The sequence below is a fragment of the Molothrus aeneus genome, chromosome 2, assembly GCF_037042795.1.
Source record: "Molothrus aeneus isolate 106 chromosome 2, BPBGC_Maene_1.0, whole genome shotgun sequence".
Taxonomy (NCBI): domain Eukaryota; kingdom Metazoa; phylum Chordata; class Aves; order Passeriformes; family Icteridae; genus Molothrus; species Molothrus aeneus.
The window spans coordinates 56,314,554-56,337,123 of record NC_089647.1 but is presented as its reverse complement, the minus strand read 5'-3'; the positions used below and the strand labels follow the sequence as shown (position 1 = coordinate 56,337,123).

At 37.7% G+C, this 22,570-nt stretch overlaps 1 protein-coding gene across 2 annotated transcripts in view; it reads left to right on the top strand.

Moving 5' to 3' along the window:
• Positions 1-22,570, top strand: part of DGKH (diacylglycerol kinase eta) — a 148,928-nt gene that overhangs the window by 84,471 nt on the left and 41,887 nt on the right. For both annotated transcript variants that reach the window (XM_066571432.1, XM_066571435.1), the window contains 3 exons: positions 14,186-14,290; positions 14,598-14,730; positions 21,470-21,576. In XM_066571432.1, coding sequence (XP_066427529.1) covers positions 14,186-14,290; positions 14,598-14,730; positions 21,470-21,576 — 345 coding nt within the window. The remainder of the gene's footprint in view (positions 1-14,185; positions 14,291-14,597; positions 14,731-21,469; positions 21,577-22,570) is intronic.

Genomic DNA, 22,570 nt, shown 5'->3' with positions numbered 1-22,570 from the left:
AGGGGCTAGGGGTGGAGTGGGTGGTTAGCTATCCAGCAATACTCCTTATAAATAAAAAGAAACTTTTCTTTTTTGCCTTTTTATTTTCTTCCATCTTAAAAAGGTAATTCTGTCTTTCTTAAAATTATGGGTCTTTTTATTTATGTTCTAAGGGATCTGTTAGCATTCTATTTGTTAAAAAAACGCCAAAAATTAAATCATTAACATTAGCATTCTCCAGTTAATGCACTCTTGTTTCTTTGTCCCAATAGATAATATTTTTAACACAAACTGATGTAGATGGAATATACACCAAGGGACAGATTTTCCAGGAAAACACACCTCTACAAATTTATATTAAAAAAAAGATTTTAATTTTTTGTTTAAAAAACATTTTGTCCTTTCACTTACATTCCCCCCTCTCCCCTCAATTTCCCACCCCCAGCTTGTAGAAATTACTGTTTTGCCTTCTTTTCCCTTGTCTAGTTTGTCTGTTTGAAGGCAGAGGTGTGTGTCAAGTTTTTCCATGCTCTTATTTTGGATAAAACTCAAGTCCTAAAATTAGTCATAACACACAGATTTAAGGTTGAGTTTATTTGTAATGCACAAGCTTGCAGAATATTTTATGTAACTAAATACCAGTGTTTGTTCACCGGAATTACTTTTGCTATCTCTCTGCAAACAAGTTGAGCTTAAAGGGAAATTTGAGGTATATAATATCTGCTAATTAAAATACAGGGCTGATAAAGTTTAATCAGCTCATTTGTTTCATTATTTTCCTTACTGCTGATGATATTACCTTTCAGTGAATGATCAACTCACTTCTAGCAGTAAGTTTCTAGTGTACAACCTTGCTTTTTAAGAGTTTATAAGTGCTTTGTAGTTCTAAACATCCTTACCTAGAGGTTAATAGGTAACCTAGAAGGAAGGGTGTCCCTTGACTTCAGAACCTTTACATAAGACACTCAAGGCTGGATTCTTCTTATGGCTTTGTTAGGTACCAGTGTCCCAGGTCTATGGGAAGAGGGTGAAGAGGTTCCAGCATCCAGTGAGAAATTTGGATCACCCTCTCCGTCAGCCTCATCAGGAACCCAGGGGGGATTTTGCTCAGCCCATGGCCAGTTCAGTGGCGTGCTGAGTCCTCATAGTGATATTGAGCACTCTGCAGAACATGTTTTGATCCAGAACTCTGCTTCTGCCTCGGGGAGTGGTTTGTGTTGTCTCAGCACAGCCAGAGGAGTGTAGTTGCTCAGCATGTTACTCCTCTGGGGAGGCTCCTGGGATGAATCAGTCTCCCAACCTTATTGCACAGAAGCAGATGGGGGAGTGAGCAATTCTGCTGAGAGCTGAAATTCCTTCTGCATTTTGGTTTGCAGGGATGGAGTTTGGCTTGTTGGTACCTTGAGTGCATTTAGAAAAACCCTCTGTATTGTTCTCAATATGAGATTCGAGACCAAATGGGGCTGAAGAGTGTTCTCTGGTGTGTAAGTGTGGGCTTGTAGAGCAATGGTGGCGTGCTTTTGTTCTAACAGGTATAAGGGATGGGATTTTAAAATGCTAAAAGGATTCTTGAACAAGCATATTCAGACAATGAAGTTCCTCAAGGCAACAAAGGTGACTATGGATTGTGATTTAAAAGGAAATTATCTTAGCTGAAATTTGGGCTTACGTTTCTACCTCTGCCTTGCTTTTGATGCTGAAGAACTGATGCACATTGCTGAGGAAAAAAATCTGTAGATGTTATGCATGCTGCCCCTCAGTAGTTGAGCCACATGGTTGTATAAAATACTCTGGGTACTCTAAATCTGTGTTAGAGTCTCATATTAAATGCACAGGCTTCATGTGGCAGCATCTGTATTTTAATCCATCCAAACTTTTATTTGAAACTCTTAAATCAGTTATGGGTTTTTTGATGACAAATGTGATGGAAAATAATAATATGGAAAAATACTGGTTTTGAGGCACTACTTTGTATAGCTGGCTCAATCTAATTGCATCTAAGAGTGACAGAGGAAATAATTTCACTGTCATTCTGGAAAGTTGTCTCCAGGAATATGAGAGTTAACAAACAATGTGATACTCAGGATGGGGATTCAGCTTGTCCTAACTTCTGGGTGGGACTTGATGATGGGTTTATAGGCCCCTAAATTTAGGTATCTAAAATAAAATTAATAGGTCTTTAAAGCAATTTCTGTAATTGCTCAGTTCAGTTTAGACTCCAATGATTTATTACCTGACTCTCCCTTAGCTACAATAGCAGCTTTGTCATCCAGGGCACCTAAAATGTAGGCGCTTGCTTTCAGCTTTCTGAATCAGGTGCTGAATCAAGTGCTTTTTGTTGAATATGCATCTTCTGAAAGTTGTCATCTTCAGCAGGAGGAAGCTGCAGTAGGCAGATCTGCTATCCTGGAAAGCCTACTGTGATTTTTAGTAATTAGAGACTGGCTGGAAAGGAGACTATATGTTCCAGCTAATAATGCTGATTACTAGGATTCTGGATATGCTTGCAGAAATGTCTAGAATAGTATATTTTTGCTGATGTATTGGTTTTAGCAATGCTTTAGACCATATAGACCATAGAGTCCTGATTACTTATTCTATGAAAAAAATTCTTCTTTGGAGAACTTCTAAAGTGCTGGGCTTTAATAAGTTTTCTCACCTGGTGTTATGATGCAAAGGCAGTAGAAACTTATAAACTATTTCAGTTTTATATTTTAAATTTTTATATTACCTCCATTTGATTTAACTATTTTCCAAGATAAATAATATTTGTCAACATTCTTCTATACTCTTACTTATTCTTGCTGTTCTCCTGATTGTTACTCTGCAGCATTATCTTGTAAGTGATGTTACATGCTTGACACTCAAGGAAGCCCAAGTCACAGACATCTGGGATTATTTTATAAATTAATTTACATTCCTTATGGATTCCAAGTTTTGTCTGTTTTCTGCAGTGGCATAGTGTGAATTTTTGTGTCCCCTATTTTGGTACTAACATCCTTCCTCTGTTAATTTGGAGCTGTAACTCATAAATATTTAATCTGTGCTTCTGTGGTGTGTATTTCTTTGTTTTTACTAACGCTGAAATTTTTCAAGTCACTGTACTCTCTACTTAATACATTGCTTGGCTCACTTTGAAGTGCCTTGGAGATCAAGAGGGTGAACTTAGTAATCAAAATTTTGTGCTGTCTGCAAATATTCCTGTATTGCTACTTTACACTTCTCTTCCAGTTTAAGAATCATGCCACAAAATTTTGTTGGAGAATAACAAGCTGCTTATTATCTATTAATCTTTTTTCTTATTAAAAATTCTTTTTATTCCTTCTTACTTTTTTTTATCCCCTAGCTTTTCATCTCATTGCATGATGGTCTTTTTAGTTTTATAATTGGCCTTTTCAGTTCAATGATTGATTAAACATGATTATAGATCAGCCTGATTTAACTTTTCTGAACAGTACTTAATGTTTTTCAATTTAATTGCTTTAATTAATTAATTCCTTTATGGGTTAATTTTTTAAATGTATTTTTTCTTATTATATTTAAAAAGACCCAAACAAAACATGAATGGCATTTCATTAAACTTAGTCCCTGAATGTAACTTTGTTACAAAAATTTATTTTTTTTCTCTGATTTCCACTTTTTTTGGTCAGACATATGAGTTCACTTGGACTGAAAAGTAGGGAATGCAGCTTAATATGTTTTAAACAACAACAAAAAATCTTTTTGCAGCCGTCTATGGTTTTCTTGGTATTCTGTAAATTTGGATAGATTTTGAAAAATCTAAATATTTATATATGCTGATTATCCTTGGATATATTATTTTTATAAGATTAGGGTTTTTCTGTAAGTTAGTGAAACCAAATATTCTATTGGAGCAACTGCACTTCAAGTGTGGTTAAAATTTATATTGTCTTCTTCTAGTTTCTATTGTTTTCTTACAGACCTCTGATTACCTTATGTCTTATCTATATTTCTGAATGTAGCATATCCTCCGTCTTGGTTGGGGATGTAAAGTTTATTGGCATATGACTTATGTGGAACCAGCTTAAAGGATAAAGTAATTCTTTTAATCTTTGTGCAGTTGCTGTTTTCAATGGGAGGTGACCCAGTTGTACTGGGATCTCAATTCTTGGGATTTGTCATGATTTCAAGTTGAATATTGCAACTAGTCCCGAAAGGCAGATTGCTTTTAGCACTTTATTTATTTATATCCTGTTGCTTCTGACATCAGTCAGCTCTGTTTGCATCATGGAGATTAGCTACTTCTAATTGATTTTAGAGAAGTAGCTTGTAATATTCACTCTGGGCTTGGGAGGCAGAACGTGTTGCCAGAGTTTTGCAGCATGTTTCAGAGATAGTGTTAATTTCTCTGGACTTGGACATATTTTGCTTCTTTCTTGCCACTGAGATCTTTTCAGAGTTGTTGTTGAGATTTTTCTTCAGGGACTACAAAAACTTCAGGAAATGTGAGAATTGCTTAACCTCCCCCAACCACATCAGAAAGAAATAAGACAAGCCTTTTCTCAAGAAGTTTAAAACTTTTCATCTATGGGTTTGGGCACTCCTTCTGCCTTTTCAAATATTAAGAGACAAACAGAGATATTCCTAAAGTTGGGAAAAATTATCCTAAAACTTTTTTTTTCTTTTTTTTAAATTTAAATAAGCTGACATCAGTTCAGTTTTATACTGACTCTTGATTTGCCCAGAGTTCAGGCTCTTAAGCTTTATTTAAGTGCAGAAAGCTTATGGATTCTAGTGGAGGTATTCCTCTGCCGCTGTTCTGCCTGTTTACAAAATCCAGTTTACTGCAGCTGTATCTCAGTAACATCAGGAGATGATTTCTTTACTGATAGCCTCAAGCCTATTTCAGATGCTCTTCTATCTCAGTGTAGTTTGTTTTTTTTCAAAGGGCTGCTCACCTGAAGGTTACACAGGTCTTTCTCTTCTCTGGCCTTTCTGCTGCTTTTCTTTCACTGTCTTTCTTACTTCTTTAATTTGGTGAAATCATCTTGCTACTCCTGTGTTGGCAGGCTCCTAAGATCCTGAGGTCAGCAACTATCCTTGAAGTTCCAAACGTGATGTGGACTCCCTTGATTTCAGCTATTGCTAAGCAAACATTACCTTGTTTGTATCCTGGATTGATTAATCTTTCTGGTTTGCTCTGTAAGAATGCTCTGTAAGAATATGCTGAAGCACAGCTGTCCATATTCTTTTTTTCTTTGTAAAAATCTATTTTGAGTAAATGTCTATATATAGTCTGTGTTGATGTTCCCTTGAAGGGAGACGCTCTTGCTTGACTTCTCCCTTTAATAAACCACAGGGACGTGCAAGGAATGGATTTGTGTTTGGAAACATGTTTCTGGTTTTTATCCTTTAGATCAGCAATAATCTCCTGGATTTGGGAATGTTTTGAAATTTCCTGTGCATTCCAGTTGTGTGTTGATGTTAGCAGTGTATACTGATAATGCTGGGAGTTCAAACCCATTTGCAGAACTCTGCTTTAAGTACTGTCCTCTGGTGAGCTGAATCCTAGTCTCAGAGGCACTGTATTTTAAATTTTGCCCCTGGGATTATCAGAGGGGTAAGTGCATGGCGCTGTGTGTAGAGGGGGTAATGGCATATCCAGATGTTCCCCATGCCCTGTTTGTAGTGTAGAGCAGGGCCGACAGGTCCTGCAGTGACATCTGCAAAGGTGCTGGGGCCTCTTCTTGTCTCCAGGAGGTGGAACATGGCTGGAAAAGGCTCAAGTTCCTCTGCTGGCTTCACCAGCATGACTCAGCTTTGTGCCAGTAGCTGACTCTTGGAATGGATTTAGCTTTTCCCTGGTTGTGAACTATCTGCTGTTTCATACAGATGGTGATTATCTTCTAAGTGATGAAGGCTTTTTGATGTTCCCAGCCTGAGCAACACCCAAACCACAGAAAGAGAGGGGAAGTGCTTTGGATTCCATTTTGTTCCATTTTCTACTCAGGGTTGGGATTTTTCTTTTCTATATTCAGGCAGTTTAGAAGTAAGACAAAAACTGAAATAGCAAATTAATATGCTTAGGAAAAGAAAAATTAGACAAAAGCCATTAGTGTGCACTTGTGATGCATTTAGGGTTTTTTCTTCCATTTAGCACTTGCTCATTTCCCCTCCCCCTCCCCTCCCATCCTCTGACAGTGACAAAAAAATGTAATGAAGCTGAGAGCTCTTTCAAGTTCTAAGCTCCTTATCTCCGACTTGATGCACTGTCCTTTTCCCTAGAGTGTCTGGAGATGTTGAAGCTTTAAGTTTCATTATGAAAAAGCAATAAAGCATTTCAGCTGTGGTGCTAAAAGTCCATAGATGAGTTGCTTGAGACTGATCTGTTACAAGGAAGCTGAACACTTTTCAGAGGGAAAAAAGGAGATACTTAAAAATGTGACCATTCTGGTCTGTATTGTACATTTTGATTTAAGTTGCATTTGCCTGGAGCCTGTTTTCCAAACATTTCATGCTTGACAGAAATTTTTCAAAAATAGCTTGCAGAAAATTTCCCTATTTCCCTTTTTTACTGGTGAAGCATTTGGGATGTGTGAAGAATTAAGCCAGATTTCATTCTTCCTGCACTTTTACACATAACCCATTCTCTGATGTTTCTTTCTATTCATGCTTTAAAAGTGGTTAAAATACCTGGATAAACCTCAGAAAGTATCCCTCACTGCAGTTCCTGTTTACCAGATAATTTTATAAATTAAGTCACTGGTGTAAACTTTGAAAAAATGTCCTGTTTCTTGTGAACAAGGATCCCTGGCTTTAGGCAGCTGAACGATGTTTAAACAGGAATCTGTTATTACAGCCAGGAAAAAAATAGTCCTTTGCTGGTTTATTTTATATAAATTTGCACCTAGTGCCATTAAATATATAACTACATGTTTTCCCTAAAGCTGAGAAGCCATCCCATCTCATAGATGTGTAGTGAGCTGGTGAAACCAAAGCTGAGGGCACAGTAGTGTGCAACTAATCTGCTGAATAAAACTTTATGTAAGGACTTTAAAGAAACATGCAGGCCTTGAACTAACTATATATAGAAGTTTCCAGTTTACATTTACAAGAATGGTTTATTGGTTTTGCTGTATTTAAATGCTGATTTAAAATAAATTTCTAATTCCAAATCCATGGAACTTTCCTACTCTGCTTCTTGTAACTTTCTCTTTATAAAGTTATACTTCTGCCGGAAAAGGTTCTTCTGTTAGCAGTTGGTTGAAGTTGAATACATGAGGTTGATTTGGGGATCTGGATTTCTGACAAAGTGATCTTTGCTGGATACTTTTGCAGTTCATGGCTGGACACATAACTGGATGACTTGATTTACCTGGATTCTGTTTTCACAGAATCATGGAGTGACTTGTGGGTTGGAAGTGGCCTCTGAAGGCCATCTGGTCCACCCCCTTTGCTGAAGCAGGGCTACCTAGTCCGGGCTGTGTCTAGGTGGCTTTTTAGTATCTCCAAGGGTCGAGACTTCACAACTACCTTGAGCAACCAGTGCCAGTGCTCAGTCACCCTCACTGTAAAACATTGTTTCCTGATATTCACAGAGAGCCTCTCATGTCTCAGTTTGTGCCTATAACCCCTATCTTTTCACTGGGCACCACTGGAAAGAGCCTAGCTCTGTCCTCTTTGCATCTTCCTTTCAGGGATTTACATATGTAAGATGCCTCTGAACCTTCTCCAGGCTGAACAGTTGTAGGTCCCCCAGGCTCTCCTCACATATCCCATGCTCCAGCCCCTTCACTGGAATGTCTGCAGTATGTCCATGTCTCTCTTGTACTGAGCAGCCCAGAACTGGACACTCCAGTGCTCCAGGTGAGGCCTCACCAGGGCTGAGGAGAGGGGCAGGTTCACTCCCTGGACCAGCAACTTAGCATACCCCTGGCCTATTTTGCAGCAAGGGCATGTAACTGCTTTATGCTCCATTTGTTGTGCAAGAGTACTCTAGATCCTTTTCTGCCAAGTTGCTTTCCAGCTGGGCGGCCCCCAGGGTACATTGATGCCTGGGGTTGTTCCTTCCCAGGTGCAGGACTTGGGACATCTCATTGAACCTAATGAGTTACTGCCAGCTCATTTCTCTAGCCTGTTGAAGTCCCTCTGGATGGCAGTGTGACCCTTGGGTGTATCAGCTACTCCTTCCCAGTTTTCTGTCATCAGTAAACCTGCAGAGGATACAGTCTACCACATCATCCAGATCGTTAATGAAGATGTTAAACAGGCCTGGACCCAGTATTGTCCCATGAGGTACACTGCTAATTATTGGCCTCCCTCCAGCCATACTCTGTGCTGCTGATCCCCACCCTTTGGGCCTGGCCATGCAGCCAGTTTTCAACACACCTCAGTCTGCTCATCCAGCCTATCCTTCATCAGCTTCTCTAGGAGGGTCTTAGGGGATAGTGCTGAAAGCTTTACTGAAGGCAAGGTGAACAATATCCACCTTTGTCTCCTTATCTACCAGGCCAGTTGTTTCATCACAGGTTACAAAAACATGACTTCCCCTTGGTGAATGAATCCATGCTGACTATTCCCAACTGCTTTCTTGTCCATGTGCCTGATTGTATTCTGGGTGATGCTCCTTCATTTTTGCTCAGTGTCATCTAAGATAAGCCACCTATGTTACCCAGGCTGGATTCTATTGCAGAATGAAGTCCCTTTACTTTTTTCAATGATGTAACCATTTTTGTCCTGTCTTTTAACTAAGCTTGCTTGTTCTGGTGTTGTGTTGGTGTAAGACATGCTGTGTGGGACTAAGCCTTTTCTTTTTACTCCTAAGACTTTTTACTGTGGGAGCCAAAACCATACATTACATCAATATTTGTGAGCTTGGGAACAGTGAAATAGGAGAAGGCCAGGAAAAAGAGGGAAGCAACATTTTAGTGGAGAAGACTGAGATAATTGTTCTGATTATAAATTCTGTATTGTAGTCAGGCAAATGTAATAACCATTTATTACCCACCTTGCTTTTAACTCCTCCCCTGTCTTTGTAATTTATACTTTTGCCTGGCTTGACTCATCCTGAAAAATAACAGTGACAATTCACCATAAAGCACCAACTAACTACACCTTTGACAGTGACAGTACTGTTATAATTTATTTAGTATCCAGAAACCAAGAAATTATGAGTACTCTAGAAAGATGTCCAACTGTTATCACTGTGATTTTTGCAGACAAGTTCTGGAAGTTGTGGGAGCATCAATGACCCCAGCAGTCAACTTCTGCCATTGGTAGAAGTGCCTTCACCTGCCACACTCATACAGACCCACCTGCACAAGAACAGGGGAATGGAAAAGCAAGAGAGGCAGAGCATGTTGCCCTAGTATTTGCCTGTACTGACTCGCCAACATCTGTAAGCACAGAGAAGTTAGGAAGCGTTTAATGTTACACTCCTGCCCCAGGCATTGAATATAGACCCTAAGAAGAGAGTTGGAGTGCTTTCTCTGTATCATCCTCTCTTCATTATTTCCAAAAGAGATTTTAAAAGTATCTGTCCAGAGAACAGGAAAACCATTTCCCCACCCCTTTCAGATTCGATGTGACATTTCTACATTAGTAATTTAATTCAAGATCAGCCATACAAAGTGCTATTAGTGTAATGTCTGATAATAGTTCAGAGTGGCAGAAGGTGCCTTAATGCAAATATCATGTTGCAGGAAGCAGAATGCTTTACAGGAGCTGCTTTGTAGCTACTTAGGTATAGAGCACTGTTCTCTTGATTAGCAAACACTGTGTCTTCATTTTGAATTAGTAAAAGAAGCCAGAACTGGAGCCAACAAGCTTTGGGAACTCTATTTTCTTATATATTGCTGATAGTAAAAAAATATAGAATAAAAATTAGGCAATAGGCTTTAATTAAACTCTCTGTGATTTTATTTTATAGATTGTAAGTCTAAACCCACTGGGCTGAAGGCCTGTACAATGTTACTGGTTAGGTTATGCCTACTGAAAGAAGAAAGGACTTTCAAATTTGCTCTGAATTTGATGACAATTTTATTTCCTTTCAAGATGTTAAACTTGTTGCTAATAAGTGTTGTCTGAAAGAAAAGTTGTAGGAGTGGTCCCAAACCTGACTGTAGAAATGTCATCCAAGTAATTTCAAGATGTGTATGTACATATATATGAGTATGTGTATATTTTTAGAAGCCAAATTATGGTAGTGTTTGTGTGAAAATCCCAACTTAAGGCAAGACTTCTGCAGCAGCAGAGTGAACAGTGATCTCTTTTTCTCTCCCTCATTTCCCATTCAAAAAAATCCCCCTACTTTTCTGAACAGAACAAGAACATTATTGCAGTAATGGGTAGTTTTACTTCCCATTCAGACATTGTTTATTTCCTGGGATTTTTTAGGGTTTGTGTTGATTGTCTTCAACTTTTAAGACTGTATATGCTCACTCTTCTCAATGCCTACTGCATTAAAAGTGTTTTTTATTCCAACTACCTCTATTTTATTACTTGCCAATATACTGCAGTATCTGCTCTTGGTAATTGTCTTTTCCAAAATCAGCAGTGACTTCTTGGCTACTTGACAATGGTGAAAAGTTTCAAAGGAAGGTAATCTTTTTTATTTTTTAAGACCTTTTGACTGTCTTCATCTTTTGTGATTTGTCTCCTGCTTTGTCAGCAGGTGAACTGTTGGCACCTTATTCTTATGTTACCTCAGTGGTCTCCCGGTGGTTCCTGTAACACTTCCTTTGCATTGTGTTATAGAGCTCTTTCTTTCTTTCTTTCTTTCTTTCTTTCTTTCTTTCTTTCTTTCTTTCTTTCTTTCTTTTTCTTTCTTTCTTTCTTTCTTTCTTTCTTTCTTTCTTTCTTTCTTTCTTTCTTTCTTTCTTTCTTTCTTTCTTTCTTTCTTTCTTTCTTTCTTTCAGAGCTATATACAAATAGTAATATTTGGAGCAGTGAAGATCAAAAAGATAATATGTAATTGAAGAAAAGGTGCTGACTTAGGTCAGTAGAAGAGAATATACAGGACTGAATATGAATACAGGCAATGAGATAAAATTACTAGTTAAATTCAAATATACAAAGCAGGAAAATTGTTTTGAGCTCAGTTACGTCCATTTAATTTTGATTATGTCTTTATACAGGTTCAGTTGTTTTTAGTGAATGAACTTCAAACATCCCACTTAGTTAATCATTGCATTGTGTAAGCATTCAGAAGAAAGCATGCCATCTGTATAAATGCAAATAAGAAGGTTTAGGAAATCAATCTCAATTTAGGATAAACAAGAAAAGCTATACTGAGTTAGTGTAAAGTTCATAAAACGAAGTGGAATTAAAGTATAATAATAATAGTAGCAGATACTAAAGAATGAAGTAGAAACAGCAGAGCACATACAGTGATTCTTACCCTTGAGTCACTTCCCAACATTGACTCATGGCTGGACTTTTGAAGACCTGATAAGTTGAAGATTTCAGATATTATCCTTTATAGTATATGATGCGTTTATTTGTGATGAATTTTTCAAATGCCTTTTTGGGCATTTTTACTTTTTGTCTCCTCAGCATCCTTTAGAAATACTTTTCAAGTCTAAAGAATGCTTTGCATTTAGGGAAGAACACTTGTTGCTTGCTAACAGTTTCCTTGACTCCCTGAGTTCCTATGTTACATGAAATATCTAAAAAATAATGAGAGTACATTTTCTCCATGATTTTGTAGACTGAAATAGATGAGAAGCTAAGCGGGCTTCTTAGTTCCTATTTTATTTTGTTTTATTTTATTTTGTTTTATTTTATTTGAAAAATTTCAAGCACTGTTGTTACTTCTTGCATATAGTGCATTTTGTCTTTTTTCATGTTACTATCTACCTTCTTAGAGTTTGTTGTTTGATATGTAAATCAAAGAGAATATGTAGTTTATTGTATTTAAAAATATGTACATCTTCCCACAAATATGTAAACTTCCCACTTCATTTTTGTAGCAATAATAATTGATGCTATATTCATGCTATTGACAGTATCCTATTGAGCTGTTAGACTGCTGAAATGCTGTGAACTTCATTAAGTTTTTTCTACTCTGATTTTAGTAAGAAGCTGGAATATATGAATTTCTGATGTGTTTACATGCATTGGTTAGCAGTGTTTGGTGATGTGGTTTGATTGCCAATAAATGGCTGTGCAGGGCATTTTGAGAGGAAGTTTGGTGTCCCACCTCGGTGATTTATAGCTACTGTTCTGGTCCTCTATCATACTTACCCCTCCCCTGCCAAAGCCTTTGGTACCAAAGGGTGTCTTCATTGGCACTGGGTAATTAGGTGTGAACAACTGAACCAGGGCCTTAATTTCAGAGTGGGGGAAGGGTGGAGGGATGCACAGTGGATTGTGACCAGTACTATTGAAGATAGGAGTGATATATATCTAAGTATTATTTGAAAAGACCAAGATTAGTCAGGGGTTTTCAGCAATAAATGCAGCTGTTGTTGCTTGATGGCATTTCACGTCTGGTTACCGGCTAGAATCAGTAATAACTGTGGCAGCAGGGTGGACATAATGTGCTGAGTCTTGGGTGGATTTATCATTATTTAATCTGTGTTATAATCTCATGCCATATAATAGGAAATAATCTGTGGCTTGTATTTGCCCAAATAAGATTTCTGTGTCCACTGAAACCTGGAAATTTCAGCAGAATGCTGATTGTTGTTGGAGCCAGGGTTATATTATGATTTAATGACTTTTCTTGGCTTCATTGGATGACCTGGCCTAGAAAAACATTTTGAAGCAATAAAGCGTCTGTTTGGCTCCAAACTAATGAGAGAAGCATTGCTCTTTGCATAAACTGTTCTTTAGGAAAAGCCATGGAGACCTACTAATAAACCTTATTAAATAGCTTAAGCAAGATTGAAGGAAACAGAAAACAAAGAAACTATTCCATTCCATGTGAAGTGAGTACATTAAAAAAAAAAAAAAAAAGGCAAGCCCAAAGTGGTTTTGCCTCCCCTCCATGTGACTTGCAGCCTGCTGCACTTCAGTTACGTCGCCTCTGAGAGATGTTAAAGTGCAGCTCAGTTTAATGAAGGAGTGGATAGGACAAATCAAGGCTAGAGACAATTTACGGCAGGGACTGGGTAAGTAACTGCAGCTGCAGATTAATGCTTACTGATATTGTGCAAATGTTGTCATGTCTAGTTTATAGCATTTAAAAGAATACTCAGAATTCCCATTTTTTGTGTTTCCTTCTCTGTTTTATTTAATTTGCAAGTGTTGGTGGTACATACTATGAAATAGATTAATGCATAATACTGATAAAGAATTTAATTTTATTTTTCAGACTTTCTACAACAAAACAAATAACTTTCCTTATTTTCTTGTACTTGTTTTAAATTCTTTGCCATGTAAGTAACTGCTTTGTCTATTTTAATGCAGTGCTCAAAATAATTTCAGTGGGAGTTAGCTGATAGTTTCTGCTGCCTTCCTATTATTTTGATTACTTTTTCTACTGTTTAGGGAGAGGGGAGAGCAGCTTGTACTCTGAACCTCCTTGGTACAGTATTTTCAGATTTCCAGAATCCAACTCTGAAAAATTCCCAGCATCAACTTGTTCCAGGAATTCATTCAATTGTCCTAGTAGGATATGATTTCAACTGTTTGCTTTTGTTCTTTGTGCCTTTTTATAAAGATTTGTATGTGTTCTTATACTGAGTTGATATAGTTGGATATAAAAAGTGCTGTTTTAAATTTTTGTATGTATAAATTTGTGTAAATATATTGTCAATATACAAGATAGTGAAATATGATGACAGCTTTTGTGGTTGTTTAAGACTTCCAGGCATTTGATTTTGATATGTTTTTGTCTCTAGCAATTGGAATGGACCTTGCAGTTGCTATGATGCAGTTATGAAATAGGATTGCAGTCTTAGTCAAATGGTAATTTACAGAATGGCTGTTTTAGCATTTCAGCGCCTGCCATTTGGGCATTTGAAACTCAGTGCATAGACAAAGAGCTGAGAATGGGTAATGATCAATGTAGATTACAGAGACCTGTACCAAAGCCCGATTTGAAACTTGGGAACTGTACAAGGAAAAGCAAACTCTTTTGTTGCTGGTAGTGCATTAAAGAAAATATTTTTAAGTGTTTAGGATCTTGCCTTGTAGGGCGTGTCATCCTTTTGCATCATCTCACGGGGAAGAGTACTTTAGATATCATAGCCTGTCATGATATTTACTACCTGGATTAATCAGGATGTGTTATCTTTTGCAGATAATCACTCCATTTAGGAGGCTAATATTGTGTGCTGAGAACAGAAAAGAAATGGAGGACTGGATAAGCTCTCTGAAGTCCGTTCAGTCCAGAGAACACTATGAGGTAAGCTGACATCCCTCTTGGTGCAACCTGTTCTGGCTCAACAGATCAAGCAGGATACAGAACTGGAGTAGTGTGAAAAGCGTGTCTAATGTCAGAGTGAAGCTTCACCTTAAGAACTTCACAAAATGAGAGCTTATTATCACACTTGGATTTAGAATTTTGGAGGGAGAGCAGGCTAAATACCCTTTGGAAAATCCTTTTGGGGAGCATTTTGCTGTCATCCCCTATAATGTGGAACCGTGCGTAATGTCAGTCACCGTAGCTGTGTTCTGTACTTGCAAATTTGTCTTAACTTCTCCTTTACTAGACCGCACAGTTTAATGTGGAACATTTCTCAGGGATGCATAACTGGTACGCCTGCTCCCACGCCCGACCCACCTTCTGTAACGTGTGCAGAGAGAGCCTCTCTGGAGTCACTTCTCACGGCCTGTCTTGTGAAGGTAAAATAATGATTGCTTCCCTTGGTTATTATGCTATGTGTGTAGACAGATGGCTGCAAGTTCAGCATGAGTAATGATCCTGAAAATGAGTAACAAAAGAGCCTGAAGGGAGAAAACTCTACATGAGAGTGACCCTCTTCTAGGTAGAGGGACTGCTAATGATCTGCCTCACCTTCCTGTTGCTCCAGGTGCCTTTTTCAGTGTTCAGAATAGAACACTTCTCTCTGTTGCAGCAACTGGAGTGTACAGGGTGGAGGATTCACAAGAAAAGATAGGATTTATTTGATTTGCACATCAAAAATGTGGAGCCAAATACTCTTACTGGTTTGCAGAATCAGCATTTCTCTGGGAAAAAAAAAATTGTGATGGTATTTTCTGCCCCAAGTCTAAAAGCATTCTTAACACTGAACGAAGTGTTATGACCCTTTGCCCTCCAGTTCTTGTTTTCTCTGTTGCTGCTGCCTGATCCTGCAGTACACACTGATTTACTGCTTTAAAAATTCTCTCATGCTGTGAGGGGGTAGAGATGTAGATGACTGCATTTGATGGTTCAACAGGGGAAATCCAGCACAAAGAAAAAGGAAGTGTGGCTAAAACTTCAGCATTTACCTAGAAATTATATTTAATTAACAAATGATTACAATATGCCTGAAACAGCTTATTTTTTAATTCGTGCATGTTCTGTGGAAAAGTGTAACAAGTCTGCTTGTGTAGGAGACAGGAGAAAATAAAGCATCTGTGTGACCCTATGAGATATATGAGATGTAGAGATATTTAATTACTAAAATAGCTGACTACCCAGAAAAGAGTTATAGTTACACCATTCATAATTTGATTTCTTTGGATGTATGTAACCCAACAGCAAGTGCATTTCTGTTATTGATGCTGTTATAATACTTGAGGATAATAATATGTATTAAGGAAACCTTACAAAGGAAACATTAACCCATTGTCCTAAATTGTCCATGCTTTTAATGTAACTAATGGTGCAGTTGCCAAGGAACAGGACAAACGTGTTTTGTAGAAATTAGAAGTATCATGGTTACTTCCAGCCTCTCTGGTGTATGTTTTCCACTGTGAATAAGTCCTTTGGACAGTTTAAAGGCAATTATGGTATTCTCAATGTCTGATATTGACAGATGGAAGTATCATGTGCTTAACTAAAATGCAGTTGTATTGCCTCTGTGTAGAAATGCAGTTATGTTTGCTCAGGCAAAGGAAAGGAATGACTTTCATAAAGAATTTATCCATTCCTAAGTTAATATTATAGGTACTTTAAAAGGGTAATTTATTGAAAATTGTCAATGTTAATGTATGTAGTTCACCATTTTATGTTTTTTCAGTGTCTAATTTTGCATCTAAATATGTTTTTAATATACAGGGTGTTGGCATTAACTTTACATTAGGGAAGTTCCCATAATTTCCAGATTTGGAGCTTGCCACCTTTCTGTATAACTAATGACAAACTAATGCTACATTTATCCACATTTATGATGCCAGTTTTTAAAAGTAGCTTGTGAAAGTGACTTGGATTTCCTTTCACTGTTCCACAGTTTCATAATCAAGTATGATCTGGAATGTGTTATATGTAGATACTGTGATATTCTTTTGTCTATTAATAAGTTTACCTCCTCTAACTTCTTAGCTTCTATTTTATATCTATTTTCTTCTTTTTTACATAAAATAAGATCTTTAGTTATATATCTAATCTAAATCATTTGACGTTTGAGTCTTTTACTGCAATACTTTATACTTTCTCTGCAATTATATATACATGTTAAAACCCATCATCCTTAATTTCTTCATCTGAAAATGTATTTTTGTTTGATACTTGCTTCTGCTGTGTGCACTTCTAATGCATTTAATCATCTACTTTTTTCTGTATCTTACCTGTATTAGCAGTCTATAGTTTGAGAGGACAATCTGGAAAGTTTGGAGTCTTAACATTCCCCAGACTTGTTCTGTGCTGCTTTTCCCCATTACATAATTTAAAAAAACCTGTTTAAATATTCATGCCCTGCTTTTCAAACCTTCAGCACTGCTTTATACTGGGAATCCATTTATATCTGTACAAAATTCAATTATTTGTGTGGTCATTGATCCCAGGCTACTCTATTATGCCTTGTATTGAAAAGCATGAGAGGCCTTTCAAGAGATAATTGAGCTCTTCCTCCTGTTAGTGGGTTGGGTTACTGGCACACCAAGTTGTCTTGAAAGTAGCTTAGAGTCTTTCGGGTCTGATTCTTAACTATAGGTAAAAATAAACCCCATTGGTGATATCTTGCAGCTTTTGATAGTTTATTTGTCCTGTAATATTTTATTCTCTTAAAATTGCTGTTTTCCTGCACAACTGCTTTTTTTAAAGTCTGACCACAAATCAAGCTGCATTTCTTTTGGAGGTGATGGGTGACTTTTTCTTCCAGCTCACTTTCCATCCCAGCAGCAAAGGTTGGCCAAATTAGTTGCAGGCCACCCCAAAAACGCTCTAAGACTTGTGGAAACCAGTGTAGAAAAAGATGGTAGGTTAATACCTTTGCTAGGTAAAAGACTAGTGTGAATTTGCACCTTTTTAGAAGTCAAAGAACGGATATGTATATCAATCTGAAGATGTCAGTTATAACAAACCAGGCTTCATTCTTGCTACTGCTCAACAAGCAATTGACTTCTAAAAAAATTAATTAGACTCTCCTTTGAGATGCAATGCTGTTCTTCCAACAGGTTCTTTCTTTTGTCTTCTCGAAAGATAATCTACTTTTCCAATGTTGTCTCTGTGTTGTCTCTGTGCTCTGGCTAAAGGACTGATCTCTGCAATGTTCATCCAGTCTTTACTAGGACACAGTAATTACAGTCTCTATGCCTTGCGTTAGGAATTATTCCAAATCAGCTGAATCAAGAAAGGGTTTTGGTTTTTATACTCCTCAGAGTTTAGCTGCAATATGGAATGTTTAGGCAAAGAAGCTTAAAGGATGATATATCATTATCTACAGAAACTCTTCCAGAGCTCTGTAACCTCAGTTACTCTGCATCAGTACTGCATTTCTATCTAAGTCATTGCCAGTGGAATACTGCATTTATGATTGTTCTCAGAAATTTATTTTTTCATGTAGCATTTTGTTTATCATGACAGGATCTTGATTGTTGAATATCAAGTATAGCTAATAAGTGGGAGAAACCTCTCTCTTAAACTGCATTCTTCTGTGATGAATCGCAAAATGTTGTAAGAACACTTTAGGATGATGAAGTCAATCAGTAAGAAAATACTGGGATTAAATTACCTCTGCAAATGCACTTTGTGCACTTTGTCTCTTTCCATTATGATTGTGGGGTTTTACCCACAAAACCCTGTTGTTCTTACCCATTGCCCAGGGAATTGTTTGGGCACTACTTGCACAGTCATTGCCTCTGATACTTTTACTGTATTTTCTGCACAGTCTGGAGAGTGAATAGTGAATGAAGTGGCAAGAAAGGGAAGGGATTTTTGTTGTTAAAGAATGAAGGAGTAGTAGAAAACAGTTCTGTGACTTTATATCACATGTATATATGTGATCTGTGATGCCAGAGAAAACATTTAAATAAGATTTTTGATCAAATCAGTAGTTGTGCATTCTTTATAACCAGCAACCTGTATCAGGGAAGTGCTGTTTTCTATCGCTGCAAAAATCAGTTGAAGCTGTTCTGAAGTCCCTGATGCTTTGAAGATATACAATGTTGAAAAAAGGTGTTAACTGTAGTAGTAGTAGTACTGGGCACAACAACAGCAGCATCAACCACAACAACAACAACAACAACACCAACTTCTTCTTCTTCTTCTTCTTCTTCTTCTTCTTCTTCTTCTGCTTCTTCTGCTTCTTCCTCTGCTTCTTCTTCTGCTTCTTCTTCTGCTGCTGCTTCTTCTGCTGCTTCTTCTGCTTCTGCTTCTTCTGCTTCTTCTTCTTCTTCTTCTTTTTTATTATTATTATTATTACTATATTTTTTTTTAATTTTTTTTAAAGGCCAGGAAGAAATTAATATTGATGGCTGAAAAGCAGTATTACATTAGCTTTCGGTCAGTAAGGCAAGTACCTGTTGAAAATTATGAAGCAGAGTATGGCACAACTCTATACCTATTGAGAACCACCCATTGCATGCAGTGACTGAAGGTCCTGTTCTCTAAAAGTGTGTGGTCATACAACCAACAACTGCATACCTGCATTCAGAAACTATATTGCAATGCTAAGCTTCCTGAGTAACTTAACTTTTCTTGTATTTTAGCTTTCATTGGCAAAATATTGGTAGTTGATGTCTAGCCATATGTCTGCATATTTTCCAAAAGATTTCAGGTATCAGACTGATTCATGAATGGGATTCAGTGTAATCTGAGACAAAAGAAGTTAGGTCATAGCGGTAACTAATATTGAGGTTGGATTCAAAGTTTTCCTTTCTTTGCTTGCAAGTTGCATCTGTGTCTTAAGTTTATTGTTGTTGGTAATATTTAATGTTTAGACTAACATAAATTGTTTTTCATGATACTGAGGTTGCAGGGGGTGTGACCTAAAGAGTCTGATCTGAAATTTGGTTGGTAGGTTATTTGTAGTACTTACAAAGCAAGCATAACCTGTCACTTGCCATGTATAGGGTGGCTTGCTGCAGCTCTTCAGAGCCTGGGATTGATTTTGGCCTTGCCTTGTTGAGAAAGAAGCTGAATTCCTATGATCAAGTTCAATCATAGCTCAGTAGGGTTTGAACATTCTATTACTTTGTAATTTGTAATTTTCTATTCCCCCTCATCCCTGATTTGTTATATTTTGATCTGTGTGACACAGCAAGTGCTTATCATTTATGAGTAGGGAGCTGAATTCAGTGGCATACCTTCTCTGAAACATGCAAATGGTGAAAACTGCTCATGGTCCATCACTTCAAAATACAGCCTTTATTTCTGTGCTTCTGTGGGAGCTGGCTTAATTAGATGTTTGGAACCAGCTCAGGTTGGCAAACACACAATGTGATGCTGAGCTGTTTAGAAAAAGTGAGTCAACCCTGTTAGTTAACAGTTATGGGGTACTTGCATGCTTTGAGTCTGTGTTGGTCTTGCTCCAACAAATCCATACCTTTCTTAGGTTGGGGACCATTGAACTATTTGAGTGAGTACATAGGAGTACCATGGAGATGATCAGAGGGCTGGAGTACCTCTCTAGTGAGGAAAGGCTGAGAGAGTTGGGATTGTTCAGCCTGGAAAAAAGAAGGCTTTAGAGTGATGTAATTGCAGCCTTCCAGTACCTGGAGGGAGCCTGCAAGAAAGATGGAGAGAGACTTTCTACAATGACATGTAGGGACAGGACAAGGGGAAATGGCTTCAAACTGAGAGTAGGTTGAGATTAGATAGTAGGAAAAATTCTTTACTGTGATGATGGTGAGACACTGATTGTCCAGAGAAGTCATGAGCACTCTATCCCTGGAAATGTTCAAGACCAGGCTGGATGGAGCTCTGAGCAACCTGGTCTAGTAAAAGATGTCACAGTCTACAGCAGGAACTAACTGATCTTTAAATGTCTCTTTCAACCCAAATATTTCTATGACTATATGAATGCTGCTTTTTGAAATGACTGGGAGAGTTACTATACAAGCAATGAAACTTCTTTGTTTTCTTTCCTTCTCTTTCTTTCTAGAAAGTAAGAAAGTGAGAGCTGAGCACTTACTTTCACACATCTCCCAGAACAGTGAGGATTGCTGTCATACTCAGATGTTGCTTACATAGTCTCAATTCACTTTTTAAATTGATCTGGCAATGGATCAGTGGAATTAAAATGGAAAATTTATTATTCACAAGACATTTTGTAACATGGCTTAATGTTTTTTAATGGTAGATAAGCGATGGGCCAAAGCCTTGATAATTTCCTGTCAAATATTTGTTTGAAAAGAGACTACTACTTCTGATCTACTGGCTAGTTCTCATAAACCTTTAATGGTCTTTGCCAAAATAATTTATATAATGCACTCTAAATAGAATTACATCATGCACTTCCAGTAGAAGAAATACCAATGGTTTGGGTGCGTCAGTCTGTTTGGTCTAATATGGTGTCATTAGCTAGGCATATTAATTGAGTTGAACAAAATTCAAATAGTTGTTAGGGTGTCAGAATGTCTGCCTAACTACACACTTGTGCTGGATATTCCAATTAGCAGACTTTTAATAAAGAATGTAGTAAAAAGTAAGGTTCTTCCTGATGTGATACAAGCTCTTGGAAAATTTTGTAATCCCCAGTATCCTGAATAAAAATATCACCACATAAACCCTTCATTTTCTCATGTTCTGAGAAAAATAGGCCCAGCATGGTGCCCCAAATGCATCTTTTGAGCAAAGAAACAGAGCTCCTGATTCAAAATACTTTTGTAAAACAGTCTCCCATGACTTCCTGCAAATTTAAGTCAGATATCTGAGTCATGTTGCTGGAGAAATGAAAAAGGCAAACCCATCGTTAAAGATATATTGTACCTTGTACCTGAAAAGATGGGGACCAATGTGGGCTTCAGGGCACATTTAGCATGGGCTACAGCTAAGCAGTTAAGCCCGGTTTAGAGAGTTAAAGCTGGAGTGATTATGAACTGAATTTTCTTTGAGTTGTTTTGTGTCATGTGTGCAATGCTAAGTGATACGTACTTCGCTATTTTATCAGATATCCATGTTTAATTTTTTAAAAGGTGTGTATCACTGAAATACAGCAAATAACACAGGATATATATGTTTATCTGTGTCTTGCAGTGTGTAAGTTTAAAGCACATAAAAGATGTGCTGTCCGAGCAACAAATAACTGCAAATGGACTACATTAGCCTCAATTGGAAAAGACATCATTGAAGATGAAGATGGTGTAAGTACTATTCATATTTATAGTATTTTCCAAAGCTGTTTCTTCTTTAGGAAAAACAAAAAAAGCCCAACCACAGAAATACTCCCATGTGACCCATTTAAGTAAAGGGTAGGTGGCTATTTTCCTGAACACTGTTCAAAGATTAATTTGGAGCAAAAGTTGCATTCCTATCTCACAAGACAAGTCTAGCAACTGTGGGCACTAGATTGCAGATGTATTACAAGGTTTTAAAGGCCACATGTGGAGAAACTCTGCAGCTGGAGAATTGCTCCCAGAAGTTCCTACTGCTCTTAAGCAAAAGGTGGTATTTTGCACTGTTACCATGCTGTTTTGGCAATGTATTTTTTTGTCCTCTTTCCCTGGAGCAGTTCCCCAGGAGACCCATTTGGAATTCACTGAATTGGGAGGGGATTTTGGTGATGAAAGCAGGAATTTTGAAATTAGCAGGAGAAACAACAAAAGCCTTTAAGAGGTTGATTGTGATAAATGGACTATTTTTACAAACACAGCTGTGTATGGACCACTGGTGTGAAGCTTCTTCTTAGAAGGCTGATACTAAGTTGAACACCTGAGTGTCCTGAGTTACCCATGGTATTAATGGGACAAAGAGTGCACTGAGTAAAGCTTTGCACTGCATTTGGGACTGCTTTAGAGAGCCGTGACTTACCAGCCATGGTGAGTGGGTAAGTGAAGCGACAGAAGAGTTCTGCTGTCCTGCCTATTTTTATGAATTTTAGGTACTTTTAATTGGTTTGTGTCATGTAGTCAACATAACCGAGTGGGAACTTGTTTGTATGACAGGGTCTCTGGACTTAACTGCCTCATTGTGTTATGGTTTATTGCTACCATGAGTGAGACAGGTCTCCCTTCTTCAGGTGTCATGTTTTCTGCCTAGCATGTGGAACACCAGAGTGGTCCGTTCATTGCAGTTGCCTTCTGAACATCAGTGTCCCTTATCCTGGCTGACCAGCATACCTGCTTCTTTGATGAAAGG